Source organism: Lithobates pipiens, unplaced genomic scaffold, assembly GCF_037356315.1.
Source record: "Lithobates pipiens isolate NorthernLeopardFrog02 unplaced genomic scaffold, aLitPip1_a1.2 Scaffold_18, whole genome shotgun sequence".
Lineage (NCBI taxonomy): Eukaryota > Metazoa > Chordata > Amphibia > Anura > Ranidae > Lithobates > Lithobates pipiens.
In genome coordinates, this window is record NW_027507758.1 from 657,215,494 (window position 1) to 657,235,666 (window position 20,173).

At 49.9% G+C, this 20,173-nt stretch overlaps 3 protein-coding genes across 6 annotated transcripts in view; 1 reads left to right on the forward strand and 2 right to left on the reverse strand.

The window, feature by feature from the left end:
* The first annotated feature begins 170 nt into the window (after window positions 1–170).
* Window positions 171–10,566, forward strand: LOC143989356 (cullin-9-like). The gene is made up of 5 exons (XM_077489458.1): window positions 171–531; window positions 5,745–5,893; window positions 6,790–6,904; window positions 7,531–7,721; window positions 8,265–10,566. The coding sequence occupies exons 1-5, from the start codon at window positions 186–188 to the stop codon at window positions 8,430–8,432; spliced, it is 969 nt and encodes a 322-aa protein (XP_077345584.1). The 5' UTR covers window positions 171–185; the 3' UTR covers window positions 8,433–10,566.
* Window positions 10,567–12,309: 1,743 nt separating this feature from the next.
* On the reverse strand, window positions 12,310–13,625 carry LOC143989359 (uncharacterized). Its single transcript, XM_077489460.1, has 2 exons — window positions 12,474–13,625; window positions 12,310–12,436 (listed from the first exon to the last, which is right to left on the reverse strand). Exon 1 carries the CDS (start codon window positions 13,623–13,625, stop codon window positions 12,855–12,857), a length of 771 nt encoding a protein of 256 aa, XP_077345586.1. The 3' UTR covers window positions 12,310–12,436; window positions 12,474–12,854.
* Window positions 13,626–14,704: 1,079 nt separating this feature from the next.
* The window catches only part of LOC143989352 (phosphofurin acidic cluster sorting protein 2-like), a 134,714-nt gene continuing 129,245 nt past the window's right edge, over window positions 14,705–20,173 (reverse strand). For all 4 annotated transcript variants that reach the window (XM_077489454.1, XM_077489453.1, XM_077489451.1 and 1 more), the window contains 5 exons: window positions 17,597–17,639; window positions 17,027–17,168; window positions 16,463–16,686; window positions 14,923–15,036; window positions 14,705–14,850 (listed from right to left, as the gene is read on the reverse strand). In XM_077489454.1, coding sequence (XP_077345580.1) covers window positions 14,738–14,850; window positions 14,923–15,036; window positions 16,463–16,686; window positions 17,027–17,168; window positions 17,597–17,639 — 636 coding nt within the window. In that variant the 3' untranslated portion in view covers window positions 14,705–14,737. The remainder of the gene's footprint in view (window positions 14,851–14,922; window positions 15,037–16,462; window positions 16,687–17,026; window positions 17,169–17,596; window positions 17,640–20,173) is intronic.

A 20,173-nucleotide genomic window follows, 5' to 3' on the forward strand; every position in this document is an offset into this window, starting at 1 on the left:
GGATGGGGGGATGGTGGGACGGGATTGGATGAGGGATGGTGAGAAGGGAATGGATGGGGTAGAAGTATATACGGGATTGGATGGGGTGATGGTTGGATGGGGGGGACGGGATTGAATGGGGGATGGTTGGACGGGATTGGATGGGTAGGGCTGTTATGGGAATAGTTGGGGGGGATGGGTTTGGAATGAAGTGTAGGGTTGGGCTGGGTGTTGCTCTCCCTCTAGTTCTTCTGGAATTTGGTTCTTCTCAGGTGACGTTGGAGGACGGCGGTGGGACGGAGGACGGCGGTGGGACGGAGGACGGCGGTGGGACGGAGGACGGCGGTGGGACGGAGGACGGCGGTGGGACGGAGGACGGCGGTGGGACGGAGGACGGCGGTGGGACGGAGGACGGGTCCGATGTTGAGGTTTCTCTCCTCTCAGCTCAGTGTTGGCCGTTCTCTGCTCACTTCTTTATGGACGACCCACAGAAGTATTTCTCCAGTTCCTTGGCTCTCCCTCTGCTGAGATTCACCACCTTCTTCAGGAAGTGTAAGTGGTAGGAGGACGCTGACAATCGGTTATTATGGGCGGGGTGAATGTGGTGTGTTGTATATGGAGGGGACTGTGGTCTGGTTATATATGTGATCCTTCTCTCTGGTGGGAGTTTGCAAGCCCCTCAAAGTTTGGGAAAATCATATATTCTTTGCAGAGAATTGGACCCCGAGTGTCACGCCTTGGAAGACTTGATATGGCAGCTGTGCAGGTTGGGCAGTAAGTCGGCTTATATGAGGAGGAGGCTCAAGGGCTGACCAATGCAACGTCTCAGCAGAAAGCAACGTTAGAGGCTGCCCTCGTTTGAGTAACTTGGTTGCCTTCATCCAGAAGGTTCTCTTACTCCAGAAACCAATAATGCCTTCAGAAACGCACTTCCCAGTTCTGTAAAAGAAGTGGATCCCCAAAGACCCCACCCAGGTCTGGAGTCAAGGCCTTTTCCCAGTGAAGGGGGCGTGTGGGGGATGTCTATTGACCTCCGGGACCCCCTGAACTCAGGAAGTCTCATTCAACTGGGTCCGCAGCCTTGGGCTTTAACCGCTTCACATCCCAGGTATAGTCAAATGACGTGCGGAGATGGGATCTCCCATCCTGGGTGGGCGTCAAATGACGTCCTCAGCTTAACGCCAGTATAGGGTGCGTGCGCATGCTTGACGCCACTGAGGAGCCGATGCACGTGCTTGACGGCTGCGATGTCCACTGGGCACCCCGCGATCACTTGTGACAGAACAGGATCGGAGATCTGTGTGTATAAACACAGAGCCACGTCTTGTCTGGGGAGAGGAGACCGATCGTGTGTTCCTAGTATATAGGAACACCGATCGCTCTCCTCCCCCAGTCAGTCCTATCCCCCACAGTTAGAACACATACAGTAATCAGTGGCTAGTTATAGCTCTGATCACTGTATAAATGTCAATGGTTTTAAAAAAAGTGTCCGATCTGTCCGCTGCAATGTCGCAGTCCCGCTAAAAATCGCTGATGACTTCCATTACTGATTAAAAATAAAAATGCCATAAATCAATAACCTATTTTGTAGACGCTATAACTTTTGCGCAAACCAATCAATATACACTTATTGCAATATTATTATTATTTATTATTTTTTTTTTTATTGGGATATTTATTATAGGAAAAAAAAAAAAAAAAATTATATATATCTATCTTTATCCACTTGCCGCCCGCCCTATAACAAAATGACGGCGGCAAAGTGGTTTTATAATCCGGACCGGACGTCATATGACGTGATCAGGATTATGAGCCGCTGCGTGCCCCCCCGGGGGGGGGGGTGGGGGCATGCATCGCGGTGATCGTTGTTGCGGGGTGTCAGTCTGACCCCCCACAACTACGATCTCGGTAAAGAGTCTCCGACGGAGACTCTTTACCACATGATCAGCCATGTCCAATCACGGCTGATCACAGTGTAAATAGGAAGAGCCGGTGATCAGCTTTTCCTCACTCGCGTCTGTTAGACGCGAGAAGAGGAGAGCCGATCGGCTGCTCCTCTGACGGGGGGTCTGTGCTGATTGATTATCAGTGTAGCCCCCCCGAGGATGCCCACACTGGACCACCAGGGATGCCACGAGACCACCAGGGATGCCCAGGACAAGGTATGCCACCCTAGACCACCAGGGATTCCAGTCAGTGCCACAATGGATGCCAATCAGTGCCCATAATGGATGCCAATCAGTGCCCACAATGGGCATCACTGATTGGCATGCATTATTGTTTGGCACTGATTGGCATCCATTAGTACAGTATATTATAATACAATGCCGCCTATCAGTGCCCATCCGTGCCCATCCGTGCCACCTATCAGTGCCCATCCGTGCCACCTATCAGTGCCCACCTGTGCCGCCTATCAGTGCCCACCTGTGCCGCCTATCAGTGCCCACCTGTGCCGCCTATTCAGTGCCCACCTGTGCCGCCTATCAGTGCCCACCTGTGCCGCCTATCAGTGCCCACCTGTGCCGCCTATCCGTGCCAATTTGTGCCACCTATCAGTGCCCATCAGTGCCACCCATCAGTGGCACTTCATTGGTGCCACTTCAATGTCCATCAATACCACCTCATCAGTGCCACTTCATCGGTGCCGCCTTATCAGTGCCCATCAGTGTAACACCATCAGTGAAGGAGAAAACTTACTTATTTACAAAGTTTTGAAACTGAAACAAAAAAAACATTTTTTTTTTTCAAAATTTTCGGTATTTTTTTTATTTGTTTAGCAAAAAAAAAAAAAACGTAGAGGAGATCAAATACCACCAAAAGAAAGCTCTATTTGTGGGAAAAAAAATGATAAAAATTTCATTTGGGTACAGTGTAGCATGACCGCGCAATTGTCATTCAAAGTGCGACAGCGCTGAAAGCTCAAAATTGGTCTGGGCAGGAAGGTGTTTAAGTGCCCCCCCCCGGTATTGAAGTGGAGATAGAATATATATATATATATATATATATATATATATATTCTATCTATCTAATTTTTTTTTTTTTTTTTTCAAAATTGTCACTCTTCTTTCGTTTATAGCGCAAAAAATTAAAAACCACAGAGACGATCAAATGGCACCAAAAGAAATTTGTGGGAATAAAAGGACGTCAGTTTTGTTGGGGAGCTGTGTCGCACGACCGCGCAATTTGTCAGTTAAAGCGACACAGTGCCGTATGACAAAAAAAAATGGGGTGGGCAGGAAGGGGGTAAATTCTTCTGGGGCTGAAGTGGTTAAGCAGAGGCCCACATCCCAGTTCTATGAGAAGAACTGGACTCCAGAGTCCTCCTCACGGTGAAGGGTCCCCCATACTTGTGCAGACCCGTCCAGAGACTACAAGCTGTAGCTTCACTGCCTTCCACTTCCATGATTTATACATGAAGGTCTCTTTGGAGCCACACGATTGGTTTCCTTTGGAAAAGCTGCCGTCTCTGGGGGTCGTCGCACCCATCCCTGGGGAGGAAAGGTCTCATGGCTTCAACTGTGGACTGCTTTTGGTTCCCAAGCCTGTTGGAGACACTCTTATTCTGGACCTGAAGTGTCTGAACCAGTTCCTGTGGTGCAGCAATTCGGAAAGGAATCCACCAATTGGTGATGGCTTGGTTTCCTCGGGGGGTTCCTGGCGTCGGTGATCATCATGGATGCTTTCCGTCATGTCCTGATCTGAGCCTCTTTGCCACTTCAGCTTCTTCATCTTCTGATGTCCTGGATAAAGGTGGAGGAGATGCTGGTGAATCCGATCACACCGGCTTGGCCAAGAAGAATGTGGTATGTGGACACAGTAAATCTCTTGGCAGATGAGCCATGGGAACTTCCCGATCTCAGCGCCCGGTCTACCATCCTGCTTTATGGCGGCGGGCATTGTTGGCTGTTGAAGCTCTTGTGGTGAGGATCGGGCATAGTGTAAGTTGGCCTCCAGGAAGGTCTACCCTTGTATGTGATGGAAGGCCTGTTTTTCTGGTGTGAGGCTCAGGTTTTATCTCTGATGCTGAGGGGCGCCTTTTGACCCTTCTCCAGTGTGGTGTGGAGGGGTCTCCGGCTTTTAGTACCATCATGGGGCAGATCTCAGTTTTGGCCGTTCTGTGATGAAGGCATTTGTGGAGGGTGTGGTGCAGATTGTTTGCCTATGCAGCCCCCCTTGTCTCCACGGGAACTTCATTTGGTCTTTTCTGTTTTACAGACTTCTCCATTTCAGCCAATCCAAGATAATCTGTTGTTGCTTCTTGTGAAAGGTTGTCTTTTGTTGCCATTGTTTCGGCTCAGTCTCTGAGTGGTCTGTGCTTTCCTGTAAAGAACCCTTTCCGATTCTCCACCACAATGAGATGTGTTTGAAGATTTTTGTCTTTTAACCTCCTTCCACCTGAATCGGGACCTTTGTGTCGCCATCTGTGGGCCGTAATCCTAGAGAAGGTGCTCGTCTCGATGGCTCTTGAGCTGTGAGAGTTTATCTGAAGTCTGTGGCTTTCCTTCTACAGTCGGATTCCCTCCTTATTCTGTCTGAAGGGTCTCGGGAGGGGTTCCGCTTCTCAATCCCACTATTTTCTGGTGGATTCTCAGGATTATGATATCGGGGGACGAGGTTCCTCCTTTCCAAGCCGGCGCTCTTTCCACCAGGACTGCTCGGTGCCTCCTGGTCTCCTCGGCATCAAGCTTTGGTTGGAGGTGATGAGATTTCTGCTGCCTGGTCTTCTCTTCACACCACGTTGTCCCTGGTAGATGATCATACCTCCAGAGGAGACCCTTTGGGCTGAAAGGCCCTGCAGGTGGCTTTGTACTGATGTCCCCTATTCTGATTTTGGGCATGTTGGCATTGTTGCCGCCCCTCATGTTCCGTGCTTTGGGACGTATCGGGTAGCCATGACCATGTCGTCCTCCTCCCTCCTCCTCCTCCTTCCTCCTCCCTCCTCCTCCTTCTTCCTCCCTCCTCCTACTCCTCCTTCCTCCTTCCTCCTCCCTCCTCCTCCTTCCTCCTCCCTCCTCCTCCTCCTCCTCCTCCCCCTGGGTCCTGTGATGTGCGATTTTAAGAAATTAGGATTTTTCGTTTACCTCTAAAAATCTCCTGGAGTAAATTAGGTGACAACAGCGCCCTCCCTGTATCTTCTGGTTGCCACTATTTACTGCATGATGGGGGTGGAAGGTGTTTTACTGTTGTTGCCCGATTCTCCTGTAGGTGGCAGCATAACCTGAACTGGAACTTCTCTTATGTTGCTTTCTGTCCTTCAAAAAAAGGGATTTTTCTGTCCTTCAGAAATCTTATTATTAAATCCAAGCGGTGTGAGTCCCTGAATGTGACCCCCGCATCGGCCTCTTACAGTCCCTGTACAGCAGGGCTCAGAACAGGGTGGGAGAAGCAGCGCAAGGAGCCAATAAGGTGAGAGAGCAGAGTGAGGATGAAGGGATCAGCTAATCCGTTTGCTGCTTCTTCTTGTCCCTAAGCAAAGTGAGGTGAAGACCTGGAAGTGAAAATATAACTGCAGCAGAAAACGGCTCAGGTGTGGTCCAGTTAGACAGGGCTGTGCTGTGTGACAGAGCTGTGTAAATCTCAGGACTGGATGGACAGAGGTACAAATTCTTTGGTAGGTGAAATATTTGTGTATTGAGTTCAGATTTTTGGGTCCATTTAGGAAGCCGCGGTATGTGGGCACCACACCAGGAGCAGACCTCGTTCTATATTGACGGGTAAGTGCCCGTTCCTCAGTCTGTAATAATGGCGGGTTTTGTGTTCTGCAGGTCCGGCTCTTCCAGGCTCCTCTCCTATTGGCCAGTCACAGCGGCTGCAGTGGACATGGTTGGGGAATGCGGAGGTGCGGTATGGCGGTCTCACCCTCCGGGTCTCCACCCTCCAGATGTTCATATTGCTGCACTTCAACCAGCAGGAGGTGAGTGGCGCCGCCACCGGTTTATGGTTCACATATGAAAACTGGAGACAACCAATCGGCATGTTACTGGATGCCACGGACAAGAGTTCCCCTCCCCCCACATAGTCATTAATTAGCAATCGGTTTAACTCCACCCTCAGAGAAGCAGACCAATGGGTGAAAAGTAAAATAAGAAATCTAGGAACCAATCCGCATTAGACTGTCATTTCTGGGGGCCGGCCCAAAGAGGGAACACGGCTTGTGGACAGGAAAAGGTTTTCCTTAGAGGCTCTGATTGGTCCTTTCTGGAGGTGAGCGTGTCATAGTGAGACGCACAATGCCGGTCCTATTGTAGGCAGAACTCAGTCTATGTAGGAGGGTCTCCCCCCTCCCCCAGGATGTCCTTACCCCACCCCCCTCCACAGGATGTCCTTTACCCCCCTCCACGGGATGTCCTTTACCCCCCTCCACGGGATGTCCTTTACCCCCCCCTTTCCAAAGGATGTCCTACCCCCCCTTCCCCCTTCCACAGGATGTCCTGACCCCCCCTTTCCACAGGATGTTCTGACCCCCCCCTTCCACCGGATGTCCTGACCCCCCCCCCCCCTTTCCACAGCATGTCCTTTACCCCCCCCCCCCCCTCCACAGGATGTCCTTTACCCCCCCCCCCCTTCCACAGGATGTTCTGTCCCCACCCTCCCCCTGTGCTGTCCATTTATCCCTCCCTTCAGGATGTCCTGGTGGGGTGTGCAGGATTGGTCATTTAGTGACGGGATCTGCAGAGCATCCCATGGAATGTTCCGGATGCTTCCATGTAAATTGTCACTGAAATGTTCTGAAGTTCCACCGCGTGGGCGGTCTGAGTGTTCCATTGCTAGAGCCGGGTCCAATCTGATCCCCCCCCCCCCCCCCCGCAGGAAATTTCCGAGGAGGAGATCCGGAATCAGAGCGGAGTGTCTGGAGGAGTTCTGAGGGATTCTCTGGAGCCGCTGACAGCGAAGACCGGAATCCTGGCAATACGGGAGGACACCGGTATGTGGCCACACACCCCTTCCCCCACACTGCTTAACCAATATGCCATCCCAGCTGGGGCATACTAACAGATGACTAATGGCTGCATATAACCTCTGACACCGCCCCCTACTCTGACAAATCCCCACACTGACACCGCCCACTACGACACCACCCCCCTCACTGACACCGCCCACTACAATGACACTGCCCACACTGACACCGCCCCCCCCCCCACACTAACACCGCCCCCCCCCACACTGACACCGCCCCCCCCACTACGACACCGCCCCCCCCCCCCACTACGACACCGCCCCCCCCCCCACTACGACACCGCCCCCCCCCCACTACGACACCGCCCCCCCCCCCCCACTACGACACCGCCCCCCCCCCACTACGACACCGCCCCCCCCCCACTACGACACCGCCCCCCCCCCACTACGACACCGCCCCCCCCCCCCCACTACGACACTGCCGCCCACTACGACACTGCCGCCCACTACGACACCGTCCCCCACACTGACACCGCCCACTACGACACCGCCCCCCACACTGACACCGCCCACTACGACACCACCCCCCACACTGACACCCCCCACTACAATGACACCGCCCCCAGACATCCCTCTGCATGTTGTGTGTTGCAGGGTCTTTGTATCTGGACCCATCGGTGTTGTGTGGCGAGGGGGCGGGGACAGTTCTCACTCTCATCCCTACATGGGGGAAGGGAGCCCCCGATATCTCCAGTCTGGAGGAGAAGAGGCGCCTCATACTGGAGCTGGTGGATCAAGTCCTGAGGGAAGAGCGCTATGTCCATATAGACGCACTGGTGGTGAAGGTACGGCATGACTTTTTTTCCATTATAGCAGCTAGAGTAATCGCACTGAGCCACTGGGAGCTCCCTCTAGTGGCCAGTCTACAAATCTCTCTATATATGAAGAAACTCGAGGTTGAATCTGCTCTGTGCCCTCATCCATCTGCAGCAGTTTGTCCCCATCCCGGCACTGCCACTTCCTGTAATTGCGTGTCACCATAACCACTTGTAGTCTACAGGGGAGGAGCATGTGACGGCGTGATGCCGCGGCCCGGTCATGGTGATTGGCTGCTGTGAAAGTTTCCTCTAGTGCACCGGACCTCTGCTGGAAATGGGGTGGGGATGGAGCCCCTAGGGGGAAATTGTCAGCTAGCACCCTCTTGTTTGCTTTTGCCTGCTGAGCATATAAGTAGCATTGTTATAGGGCAGTATTATGAGATGTGTTCCGGGGGGGGGGGGATCTCATTACTCCTTGATGATGGCGTAACATGGCTTTCCTCTATCCACAATAGGACAGGCGGAGTCATTGATGGGTCATGACTTCTTATTTTGTCTCCTCCCATTCAGGTGATTGTCGCTTCCCGGAAACGGAGGGACACGCCTCCTCTACCTTGTGCCACCGATGTGCTGTCCTGTATAATGTGCCGGCTCAGGGAGGGCGCCATCTACAGGAAGACGGACAATCCGCTAATCCTTGGCTATAAAGAGGAGTCTCCCCCATCCCCTCCCTACTGAGCCCGCTGCTGTCACATGACGAGCCTGTGCTGCCCATCCCCCCACAGGTGTCAGAGTTTTGCAGCGTCCGCAAAATAACCAACAACATTGGAGCTGCGTCGGAGGAGAGACCGATGTTCCGAACATTCCGATATCCGGAGTAGCCTGGAGCTCCTGGGAACATCGCAACGTATCGATCGGAGAGCCCGGTGTGACTTCCCGGTTATCGCAAATGAACACTTTGTGATATATCCACCAATCCAACCACACCACTCCAGGTGACATCACAGCTGCTCCGCCTTCCGAGATCCGCCTCCTTCCCATCCAGGACACGACCACTCCGGCTGCACACTGCGCTCTTCTTTTCTTATTAAGCCAGATCCTGGAGACGTGTCCCCCCCCATAACCCCAACTGACGCGTTTCTCCAAAAGAGTTCTGTGCCCATTCTGCAGGCGAAACGTGTTGGTGTGGAGTTCAGAATTAGAATGGTGACTGCACTCTGCCTAAAATATATATATTGCTACACCCAAAATCCAATCATAATGTGCAAAACTGAGGAGAGAAATTCAGATAAAGGGTCCTGAGAGATCTCCTCCCCCCCCCCCCCATTCCTGGATCCAGGACATCTTACAAAACATCGCACCTCACCTTCCCCACCCGCCCTGAGTGTGAGGATGATGGAGGAGGGGAGAGGGGGCTGGAGAAGATCTGCAGTGGAGTTTCTCAGTGGAGAAAAGTTTGATGTCTGTAGTAAAAGTGGAACTTTTCCTCGATCAACATCGGCCCTTTCTATTCTGCATCCTCCCATCATCCTGGGTGGATGGAGGAAGAGTTGGTGACGTGGAGGATGGGATGGGATGGATGGATGGATGGATGGATGAATGAATGGAGACATGGATCAATTTGATGGAGGATTGGTTGGCTGGATGGGGGAAGGATGGATGGCTGGAGAGGTGGATGGAGGGATGTGGAATGAATTGGAGTCATGGATGAATAGAGGGAGGTTGGTTGGATGCAGACATGGATAAACGTAAGGAAGGAGGGTTGGAGGGATGTGGGATGGAGGGTTGGATGAATGGACAGAGACTTGAAGGAAGGGAGGGATAGATGGAGAGTTGGATGGATGGAGACAGAGAGATGGATGTAGGGAGGGATGGTTGGAGACATACATGGATGGAGGATTGGTTAAGTGGATGAAGATGAATGGAGACATGGAAGGATGGAGGGTTGGTTGGCTGAAGGGTTGGATCAATGGACAGAGACGTGGATGAAGGGAAGGTTGGCTGGAGGGACAGAGACATGGAGAGTTGGATGGATGGAGATATAAATGGAGAGTTGGATGGATGGAGAGATGTAGGGAGGGAAGATTGGCTGAGTGGATTGAGATGTGGATGAAGGGTTGGATGGAGACATGGAAGGATGGAGGGTTGGTTGGATCAATGGACAGACGTGGATGAAGGGAAGGTTGGTTGGAGGGACAGAGACATGGAGAGTTGGATGGATGGAGAGATGTAGGGGGGGAAGATTGGCTGAGTGGATAGAGATGTGGATGAAGGGTTGGAAGGATGGAGACATGGAAGGATGGAGGGTTGGTTGGCTGAAGGGATGGATGAATGGACAGAGACGTGGGTGGATGGAGGAAGGTTTGGTGACATGGATGAAGGGAAGGTTGGCTGGACGGAGGGACGGAGGGAGGGAGGGATGGATGGATGGATGATTGGCTGAGTGGATAGAGATGGATGGATGGATGATTGGCTGAGTGGATAGAGATGGATGGATGGATGGACGGAGGGATAATGATTGGATGTTGTATGTATTATTATATATAATAGGCAGAGCACAGTCACCGTTCTATTTACAGATTTGGGGAATTTGTTGCTTTTAGTGACACTATTTATTTTAGTGTTGTTTTTTTTTTTCACAAATTAGCGGTGGAATTCTGTGCGCAGCAATGGGACTGTCGGTATCTAACTGCGACATGTGCGATGAGCAGGTTTACAGAAAGATTTGTTGGATGAGGTCGGAGTTCTCTTCAGTGACATATAAATGGATCCCTCAGTGGGGTGATTAAGGGGGGATGGGAAATAAATACAACAATGGAATTTGGGCATTGAGATGGTTATTCCGGCTCCACATTAAAGTTTAATAGAAATATTAGAATTGCCTTTTTACCCCCGGGGGAGGGGGAGGGGGGGGCTACATGAAATAATTTCCCGGTTTCAGGGAACTCCAGCTAAGACCAAGTCATTGGTGGTGAGCGGGAAAATGTTCCTCACATTGACGATCGATTGGAAGAACGTCGCCCTCAGACATCTCCGCTGCCGTACCTCTGGCTCTAGAATGTGGGGGTAGAGCGCTGGAACGATGCAGGAGATGGAAGATCGATCGGCCATAGCTCAGGGATCTCCTAACAACCCCGGGGGGGGGGATTTCTGAGGAACCTCTACAGTAGAACAGTCGTCATTACATGGTGGCCCATGGTCTGAACACGGACCGAGCAATGCGCCCGCCCGGACTGTCAGTGTACAGTGCCACATCCCCCACTCCTCTGCTCAGCAGTCATTGGTTGCTGGGACCATGGGCCCCCTGCTGCTTACTATCTCCCAGCCGGGCTGCAGGGTAAGATGTGACATCACGTGCCCTCCCCCTGTTGCTTGTTATCTCTGATGGGCGCAACAAAATGTGCCCATTAGCGCGCCCCCATACCATAAAGTAAGGGTCATGCTGATGGGCACATATTATCTTAAGGGGGCACTCTGATGAAGGCACATAATGTAAGGGGGCACTTTGATGAGAGACACCTGATATAAGGGGGTACTCTGACGGTGGCAACTGATTTATGGGGGTAGTATAGTATGATGGGGGCACCCAATGTAGTGAATTACTCTGGTAGGGGTGCCCAATGGAACGGGGGAACGTTATTGGGGACATTTAGAGTATAACCAGAGTGTGTGGAGGAAACGGTAAGAAAAAAGCCACAGAGGGCGGCTTACGCCAAAAAAAAAAAAGAAAGAAGATGCGTACAATCTTTCATGGCACAGACCTTGGGCGGAAATTTTTTTAGTTACCGGACCTCCTTAAACTATAATTCACTACCCCTGCTCTAGAGGAACCCCCCAGCAACCTCTGAGGGAATCCCTAACAACCTGTGCTGGAGGAACCCTCAGCAACTTCCAGAGGACCCGCAGTTGAGAATGGCTGGACTAGATCACGAATTCCTTCAGGAACAGATTTCCATTCTACAGACCTGAATTCAGGTTCCTCAGATGATGGGCGGAGATCGGCAGTCTGCTTATTTGGTGTGCCAATGACGTCCCCCAACTTGTCCCAGCAGGACATCAGACATGGACATGTCACATGCCGCGTGGCTGCTGGGGGGGTATAGTTGATGTTTCTGATCCATTGTTAAAGTGATTGTAAAGTCTTGTTTTTTTTTTCCTATAAAAATAATAAACATGTTCTACTTCCCGGCTCTATAATAGTTTGGCACAGAGCAGCCCCCATCCTCCTCTTCTCAGGTCTCCTTCCTGTTGAGTGACCCCAACACAAGCAGCTTGCTATGGGGACACCCGAGCCGAGGCACAGCTCCCTTTGTCCATTCAGACACGGAGCCATGGCCCAGCCCCCTCTCTCTCCTGATTGGCTAATTGACAGCAGCGGGAGACAATGACACCGCTGCTGTGTCTCAGCCAATCAGGAGGGAGAGCCTCAGATGGCAGAGACACTCATGGACATCACTGGGTAGAAAGGGGGGAGGAGGAGGCTGCTGCACATCTTCATGCATAGAAGGTACCGTCTGCCTTTACAGCTCCTTTAAGGTCATCAGTTCCAAGAATATAAATTTACAATATTCCCAACTAGGGAAAGTGTAGCAAAGATCACAAAATAACAACTCTCCTTACTACATCTCAGTTTATTTGTCAAAGTATCAGATTCCCATCAACAATAAATGACATCACATTTCACAGAAAGTCTACAGAGAAGATGAGCCCCCCCCATCCCACTCTATTCTGGGGTCTCCCGCCTTCTCTATTCCATACGGCTCTGCTGGGGTCTCCTGCCTTCTCTATTCCATACGGCTCTGCTGGGGTCTCCCGCCTTCTCTATTCCATACGGCTCTATTCTGGGGTCTCCCGCCTTCTCTATTCCATACGGCTCTGCTGGGGTCTCCCGCCTTCTCTATTCCATATGGCTCTATTCTGGGGTCTCCCGCCTTCTCTATTCCATATGGCTCTATTCTGGGGTCTCCCGCCTTCTCTATTCCATATGGCTCTATTCTGGGGTCTCCCGCCTTCTCTATTCCATACAGCACTGCTGGGGTCTCCCGCCTTCTCTCGTCCTCTGGGGTCTCCCGCCTTCTCTATTCCATACAGCTCTATTCTGGGGTCTCCTACATTCTCTATTCCATACAACTCTATTCTGGGGTCTCCCGCCTTCTCTATTCAATATGGCTCTATTCTGGGGTCTCCCGCCTTCTCTATTCCATACGGCTCTATGCTGGGGTCTCCCGCCTTCTCTAGTCCATACGGCTCTATTCTGGGGTCTCCCGCCTTCTCTATTCCATACGGCTCTATGCTGGGGTCTCCCGCCTTCTCTAGTCCATATGGCTCTATGCTGGGGTCTCCCGCCTTCTCTAGTCCATATGGCTCTATGCTGGGGTCTCCCGCCTTCTCTAGTCCATACGGCTCTATGCTGGGGTCTCCCGCCTTCTCTAGTCCATACGGCTCTATTCTGGGGTCTCCCTCCTTCTCTATTCCATACGGCTCTATGCTGGGGTCTCCCGCCTTCTCTAGTCCATATGGCTCTATGCTGGGGTCTCCCGCCTTCTCTAGTCCATACGGCTCTATTCTGGGGTCTCCCGCCTTCTCTAGTCCATACGGCTCTATTCTGGGGTCTCCCTCCTTCTCTATTCCATACGGCTCTATGCTGGGGTCTCCCGCCTTCTCTAGTCCATACGGCTCTATTCTGGGGTCTCCCGCCTTCTCTAGTCCATACGGCTCTATTCTGGGGTCTCCCTCCTTCTCTATTCCATACGGCTCTATGCTGGGGTCTCCCGCCTTCTCTAGTCCATATGGCTCTATGCTGGGGTCTCCCGCCTTCTCTAGTCCATATGGCTCTATGCTGGGGTCTCCCGCCTTCTCTAGTCCATATGGCTCTATGCTGGGGTCTCCCGCCTTCTCTAGTCCATACGGCTCTATTCTGGGGTTTCCCATCTTCTCTTTTCCTCACATGGAGAGCTTTGTGAATCCTCATATAGTGCAAAATTCAGACTCTAAGAAGTGATGGAACCCCAACGCCCCCTATCAGTGTCATTTACATTAAGTTACCAAATCAGGAACAGACAGACATATTTATTGGACTAGTTGCTGAAGTGCAAGAGGTAAATCCCCGCTTCTTCCTCATTTATAAATTGTTCCTGAATTGTAATGGTGGGAAATGAGAGAATCTCCCCGCCAGCAGTGCAGTGAATGATGCTTTTCCAGAGATATGTAGAAGATAAATGAATGACGCTTCCTTCTAGAACCAGATGGGGGAACAGACGACGCTTCCTTCTAGAACCAGATGGGGGAACAGACGACGCTTCCTTCTAGAACCAGATGGGGGAACAGACGACGCTTCCTTCTAGAACCAGATGGGGGAACAGACGACGCTTCCTTCTAGAACCAGACAAGGGAACGGACTACACTCCCTTCTAGAACCAGCCAGGGAACGGACAACATTCCCTTCTAGAACCAGCCGGGGGAATGGACGACGCTCCCTTCTAGAACCAGGCAGGGGAACAGACGATGCTCCCTTCTAGAACCAGACGGAGGAATGGAAGACGCTCCATTCTAGATCCAGCCAGGGGAATGGATGACACTCCCTTCTGGAACCAGATGGGAAAACAGACGACGTTTCCTTCTGGGACTAGACAGGGAAACGGACGATGCTCCCTTCTAGAACCAGATGGGGAAAAAAGGACGACGCTTCCTTCTGGAACCAGAGGGGGAACAGATGAGGCTCCCTTCTAGAACCAGATGGGAAAACGGACATCGCTCCCTTCTGGAACCAGACGGGGGAATGGACGATTCTTCCTTCCAGTTTTTGGAAAAGGGAAGATCACTGAGAATTTGTTTCTTTTCAGGATATTGTGAAAACGAAGCGCTATGTGGGGTTCTAGTAGTAATACTTTCACGAAGACGGCACAGTCTTTTTTACACACATATTTCAAAAATATCTTCATTTTGTAGGAAAAGTGACCATAAAAACTACACAACTCCCTACTTGAAGTCACTGACTCAGGAAGGGAAAACACAGTGATTGATCTTCCTCTCCGATGATGACATCACATCTTCACATGACCAAATACGCCCACAGGGAACTGCTTGACATGAGTTGGCCACTGAGCAGCCAGCTGGAAAAACTTGACATCGTTCCACTCCACCCCGTCTATGGTGACTGCAAAGAAAAATAATGAGATCAGATCACCAGTGACACCGACGTGAAGCCACATCGATATCGGCCACTCACCTCGCAGCATGGTGTTCTGGTTCTTGGCTGTACAAATGAGGCGGCTGATCCCCTCAATGACCTGACTGCGAGATTCAGCTTCCTTCTCTTTGGGCTTCTTACTGAGGAACATGACTAGGAGAGGAGACAAAATTCTCATTGCATGGAACGTGGGGATCAAACACGACCGAATGGGGAAGGAGAGGATTCTGTGAGCCAGGACTGTGGGTATCAAAGGGAGAAGATTGGGACAGAGGATTATGGGTAAGGAGAACAAAGAGAAAGGATTGTGGGTAAGGGGAAGGGTGATTCTAGGTAAGGGAGATGATTGAAAATAAGGTAATAGAGCAGAGAATTATGGGTAAGGTAGCAGAGGGAAGGGATTGTTGGTAAACGAGGATTCTGGGTAAGGGAAAAGGAAGAGAACATTTCTAGGTATGTGTTATCTGTGTAAAAGAATTGGGGGATTCTTCGGGGAGAGGATTGTGGATGGCACTTGGCGGTGGGGGATGGTGGGTTGGCCTCAGTTCTCTTGTAATCCCTCTTGTGGGATCCTTTCAAAAAATCTTTATTACAAGAGACGGCTTTGAATGGTACCCGGTACAGGTTCTGCCATTTATCTGATCCCCACCAGGATTTTCCTCTCACTGGCTGGTGGTTTTCCTCCATGATGAAAGTGACTTAGGAAGGGGGTGTAATGAGATTTTTGTGGGGCCCCTGTGCTTTCCAAGGGCCACAGTGACAGCTCTGAGCTGCCCGGTACACTTTATGCTACTCTAGACCCCTGCATTACTTACTCATGTTCTTTGCACTCTGCCTTATTTATTATTGACCCTTGAATTCTGGGTGACTTATTACTGAACTCTACAAGCTGCTGAACTCTGAATTACTAAAGCTGGCCATAGATGGACTGACCTTTGATTGGTTCAGCCGGGACTGGGTGGATTTCGATCCATCTTTGACGCTAACCCTAACCTAAAGATCAACGTCTGTGGAACGTTATATTGGGAAATTCTTCTCTATGAACGAGCTGCAGCGCTGATCAGTATTCTGAGAGTGGAGGAGTCCTACTGCCAGAACACAATCGCACAGCAGGGAGGATTCCTTGGAGAAAAGAAGGGTAATCTATGGTCAGCCTTACTCCTGGCCCTGCACTCTTCAGGACTTCATTACTTTTAATGAGGCCTTGCAAATGTATCTGAAAATAAAAGTGTGGCAATTTTTCCTCTACCGTGTTGTTCAGGGTTGCTTAACCCTCCCGCCATAGATGAGAAAGCAGCAGTGAAAGGTGAAATGAAGGGGGGGGGAGGGTCTATGGAATATATGTATAGACCCCTCCCATCTCCTTCCCCTTTTATTCCATAGATCCCTCACAACTCCTTTTTCGTAGTTTTCCATAGACCCCCTCCCATAGTATTTCATAGACCCCCTCCGTCTGTATGGACAACTTTATCACCAGCGAAGATCTGATGGATGATCGTGGGAGGACATGACGAGCTTCACATGGCGGGACACAGGAAATGACTGCTCACAAGGTACAGGGACATCTTCCAGCACTCACCTTTCTTGTTCTTCTCCTGGGTGACAATGGTCATGGCCATGCCGAGTGGCAAGTTGTTTTCTCCGGGTGGGGGGAGACGACTGACTTGCAGTGACCGAAAATTCCCCTTTATTGTGTTTTTAGTGGCTGTGTCTCTCCTGTCTCCATCTTTCCTGCGATCTGCCCCCTGCCACTGCCAGTAATCCACCTGGAGCCCCATCACCTCTAGGCCTGAAGACAAAGCCCTGAGACCGCCAACAACAGAGGGAACGATGGAGGGGGGAGGAAACAACAGCAATGGGAGAGAGAAACAGAGAAAAGCAGATTAGTATATGGAGGCCTCCATGGTCACGTACATTATGTCAGCAGTCACGTTGCAGAACTGTGGAAGGAGGCGATGTCAGGTTGTAAAATGTTATTTTCCATAATAAATAAATCATTTTTTGGGGGACCCATGTGTGTCTTTCTAGTGGCAGTATATGTCCCATTCAGTATATGTCCCCAGGACAGTGTTGGGGAAGAGAGAACCCGGACAGAAGAGCTCAGTGCTGCACGAGACATTACTCATAATTTAGAGCCTCTCACCCGGCATTAGACAGGCCACTGCTGACTGAGGGTGATGGAGGAGGGGTGCCGGTGGCTTCTTTAGTAACAGAAGTGTTGGCTCCAGGAGAAGAAGAGGAACTCAGGAGTGATGGACTGCAGACAGAAGCCTCATCCGAATCCACTGCAGAGAGAAGAAGAACACAAACTCATTCACACCATGAAAAGTCTTCATCTGTAGACCAAAGTAACTTACATGGAGAATTCTCTCTGCAGAATCAAATGATGTCTTCTTTCCCTAATAACAATCGTTCCCACGATAGGTCTCCTTCAGTGTAATATCATACAATAAACATGTAATGGACACCATGTTGGGAAGGTACGTAGTGAGGTCAGTTGAGTCAAGCGTTCCATTACGGAAAGCAGAAGAACCAGTGAAGGTTTGAGCACATATGAATAGTGAGATAGTGTAGGCCTTGTGGACATTGGAGTCATTACAGGACCCTCACTTGTGGCCCCCATACCTCCATATGGTCATGGAACCCCCAGGTATGCATACATTGGATGGCAGGGCTATACCTATTCCTTACCCTGTGTGGTCTGTAAACTCACCAGAAGCTGGCAGTGGTTGCTCCACAATTCCAACCTTCACAATCTGTGACAATATAAGACAAGCATATATTCATTTTCAGGACACAGACCACAGAAGCATATAGAGAGGAAACGGCACAGTGACTTGGGGATGGATGGAGTACAACAGTACAGTGAGACCAAGACACCATCAGGACCATCATTCAATGTAAGAGTGAGAATGCATCTATAGTGAAGCCTGGAGTGTACTAGTGAATCTGTGTAATGAATAGCGGCACGGACGCCTGTCAATATACTCCGGTACTGCTATCTTTATCAGGTCACTTCCCAAAATCAAGAATTTTATTAGAACAAACCAGGTTGCCTTCAAGTTTGGTGGATATTTCTGGTCTCATCCACGTAGAATATTGAGGACCCAAATGAGCCAGTACAGGGACAATATTCCTAAGAGTCTTCCCAGTCTAATCTAGATAGAAACGCGTCACTTCAGTATAATGCGATGACCCCCAATCATCGTCCATGTGGGCACCCTCAGATGAGCTCAAGACATGAAGGAGGAGGAGAGATTGATGGGGGTCAGGCTAAACGAGGTGAGAGATGAATGGAAGGAGCAAGAATTCTGATGGAGAGAAGACTGTTGTCATTATATTACAATATATTTATTGAGATTCAGAGTATTCATTTTAATTAGTCGGAGCTTCCTGTAAAAAAGATGGCTAAACGTGTCTGGTAACTGGGGTAGAGATTGGCAATAACGGTTACAAAGTCCAGCTCAAGTCTAGATGGTAGCAGATTTGTACAACTCACATTTCTAGAAAAAAAAAAGTGTGTGTGGGGGATGGGGTGATCCGCTGCAGAGTGAAAGTCAGTGTGTACATTTATAAATCATTTGTTGTAGAAGACCAGGTCATCCGAACCTCTGCCACTGACGCATTTCGCTCGGCAATGAGCTTGATTGTAGAGTCAGGCCAAGGCTTGGCTGATCTTGCCTTTTATTCCAGATGTATGAAGAAAATGTAAACTTCGGCCTTTATTCTGGAGTGGCACCCCCTCCCTTTTTTTTTCCTATAATGTCTGCATGCTGGGCAGAGGATGGACTACTTAGGGAGCCAACACCCTGTGCTGGGACTGGGAGCGGAGGGGTATTTGGTTATATGTACTGAGGCTAAATGGCTTGTTCCTGGTAATGAAGGCCACAAAAGACAATGACCAAGTGGCCATGTGACAAAACTTCTCATTATGGACACCAACAAGCCACAGAGCGATCAGTCATATAAGAGAGGAGCACCAGAAGACCACAGATGGCTTTATTCTAAACACATTTATGGGATTTCATTCTATATAACGAACACCAAAATGTGAAGAGCCTTCGTCCTTCTTTAGATGTATTTTATGATAACGACCTGAAGACATTGCAATGGAGGACCTCATCCAGCTCTAACAGCCTCAGCTTCTTCAATTCTAAATTATCAGAGGTCACATTCCACCGTTCTGTGATAACGTTCACTCAGAATGCATCAATGTACAATTATTTAGACCCTACCTCTCCCTTTTTTTGGTAAGCTTGGAATATACAGACCATCCGGAAAGTATTCACAGGGCTTCACTTTTTCTACATTGTGTTATGTTACAGCCGTATTTAAAAATGGATTCAATTCATTATTTTCCTCAAAATTCTACAAACATCCCCCATAATGACAACGAGAGAGAAGATTGATTGAAATCTTTGCAAATTTATTAAAAATAAAAAAGGAAAAAATCCCATGTATAGAAGTATCACAGGCTCCTCCCATCACAGACTCCTCCCATGTACATAAGTATCACAGGCTCCTCCCATGTACATAAGTATCATAGGCTCCTCCCGTGTACATAAGTATCACAGGCTCCTCCCATGTACATAAGTATCACAGACTCCTCCCGTGTACATAAGTATCACTGGCTCCTCCCATGTACATAAGTATCACAGACTCCTCCCATGTACATAAGTATCACAGGCTCCTCCCATGTACATAAGTATCACAGACTCCTCCCGTGTACATAAGTATCACAGACTCCTCCCGTGTACATAAGTATCACAGGCTCCTCTCGTGTGCACAAGTATCACAGGCTCCTCCCATGTGCACAAGTATCACAGGCTCCTCCCATGTACAGAAATATCACAGACTCCTCCCATCACAAACTCCTTCCATGTACACGAGTATCACAGGCTCCTCCCATGTACATATGTATCACAAGCTCCTCCCATGACACTCAGCACTGATCTCAGGTCCCTCCTGTTTCCACTGATCCTCCTTGAGATGTTTCTACAACTTGATTGGAGTCCACCTGTGGTAGAGTCAGGTGATTGGACATGATTTGGAAAGGCGTACATCTGTCTATAGAAGGTCCCAAAGGTAACAGTGCATGTCAGAGCACAATCCAAGCCATGAAGACCAAGGAATTGTCTGTAGACCTTGGAGACAGTATTGTATGGAGGCACAGATCGGGGGAAGGATACAGAAACATTTCTGAAGCATTGAAGGTCCCAATGAGCACAGTGGTCTCCATCATCCATAAATGGAAGAAGTTTGGAACCACCAGGACTCTTCCTAGAGCGGC

Coding starts and splice junctions, on each gene's coding strand:
- LOC143989356 (XM_077489458.1), top strand. CDS start 186: ATGAAGTGTAGGGTTGGGCTGGGTGTTGCTCTCCCTCTAGTTCTTCTG. Junction 532..5,744: donor CACCACCTTCTTCAGGAAGT/GTAAGTGGTAGG, acceptor TGTGTTCTGCAG/GTCCGGCTCTTCCAGGCTCC. Junction 7,722..8,264: donor TAGACGCACTGGTGGTGAAG/GTACGGCATGAC, acceptor CCTCCCATTCAG/GTGATTGTCGCTTCCCGGAA.
- LOC143989359 (XM_077489460.1), bottom strand. CDS start 13,625: ATGGGAAACCCCAGAATAGAGCCGTATGGACTAGAGAAGGCGGGAGAC.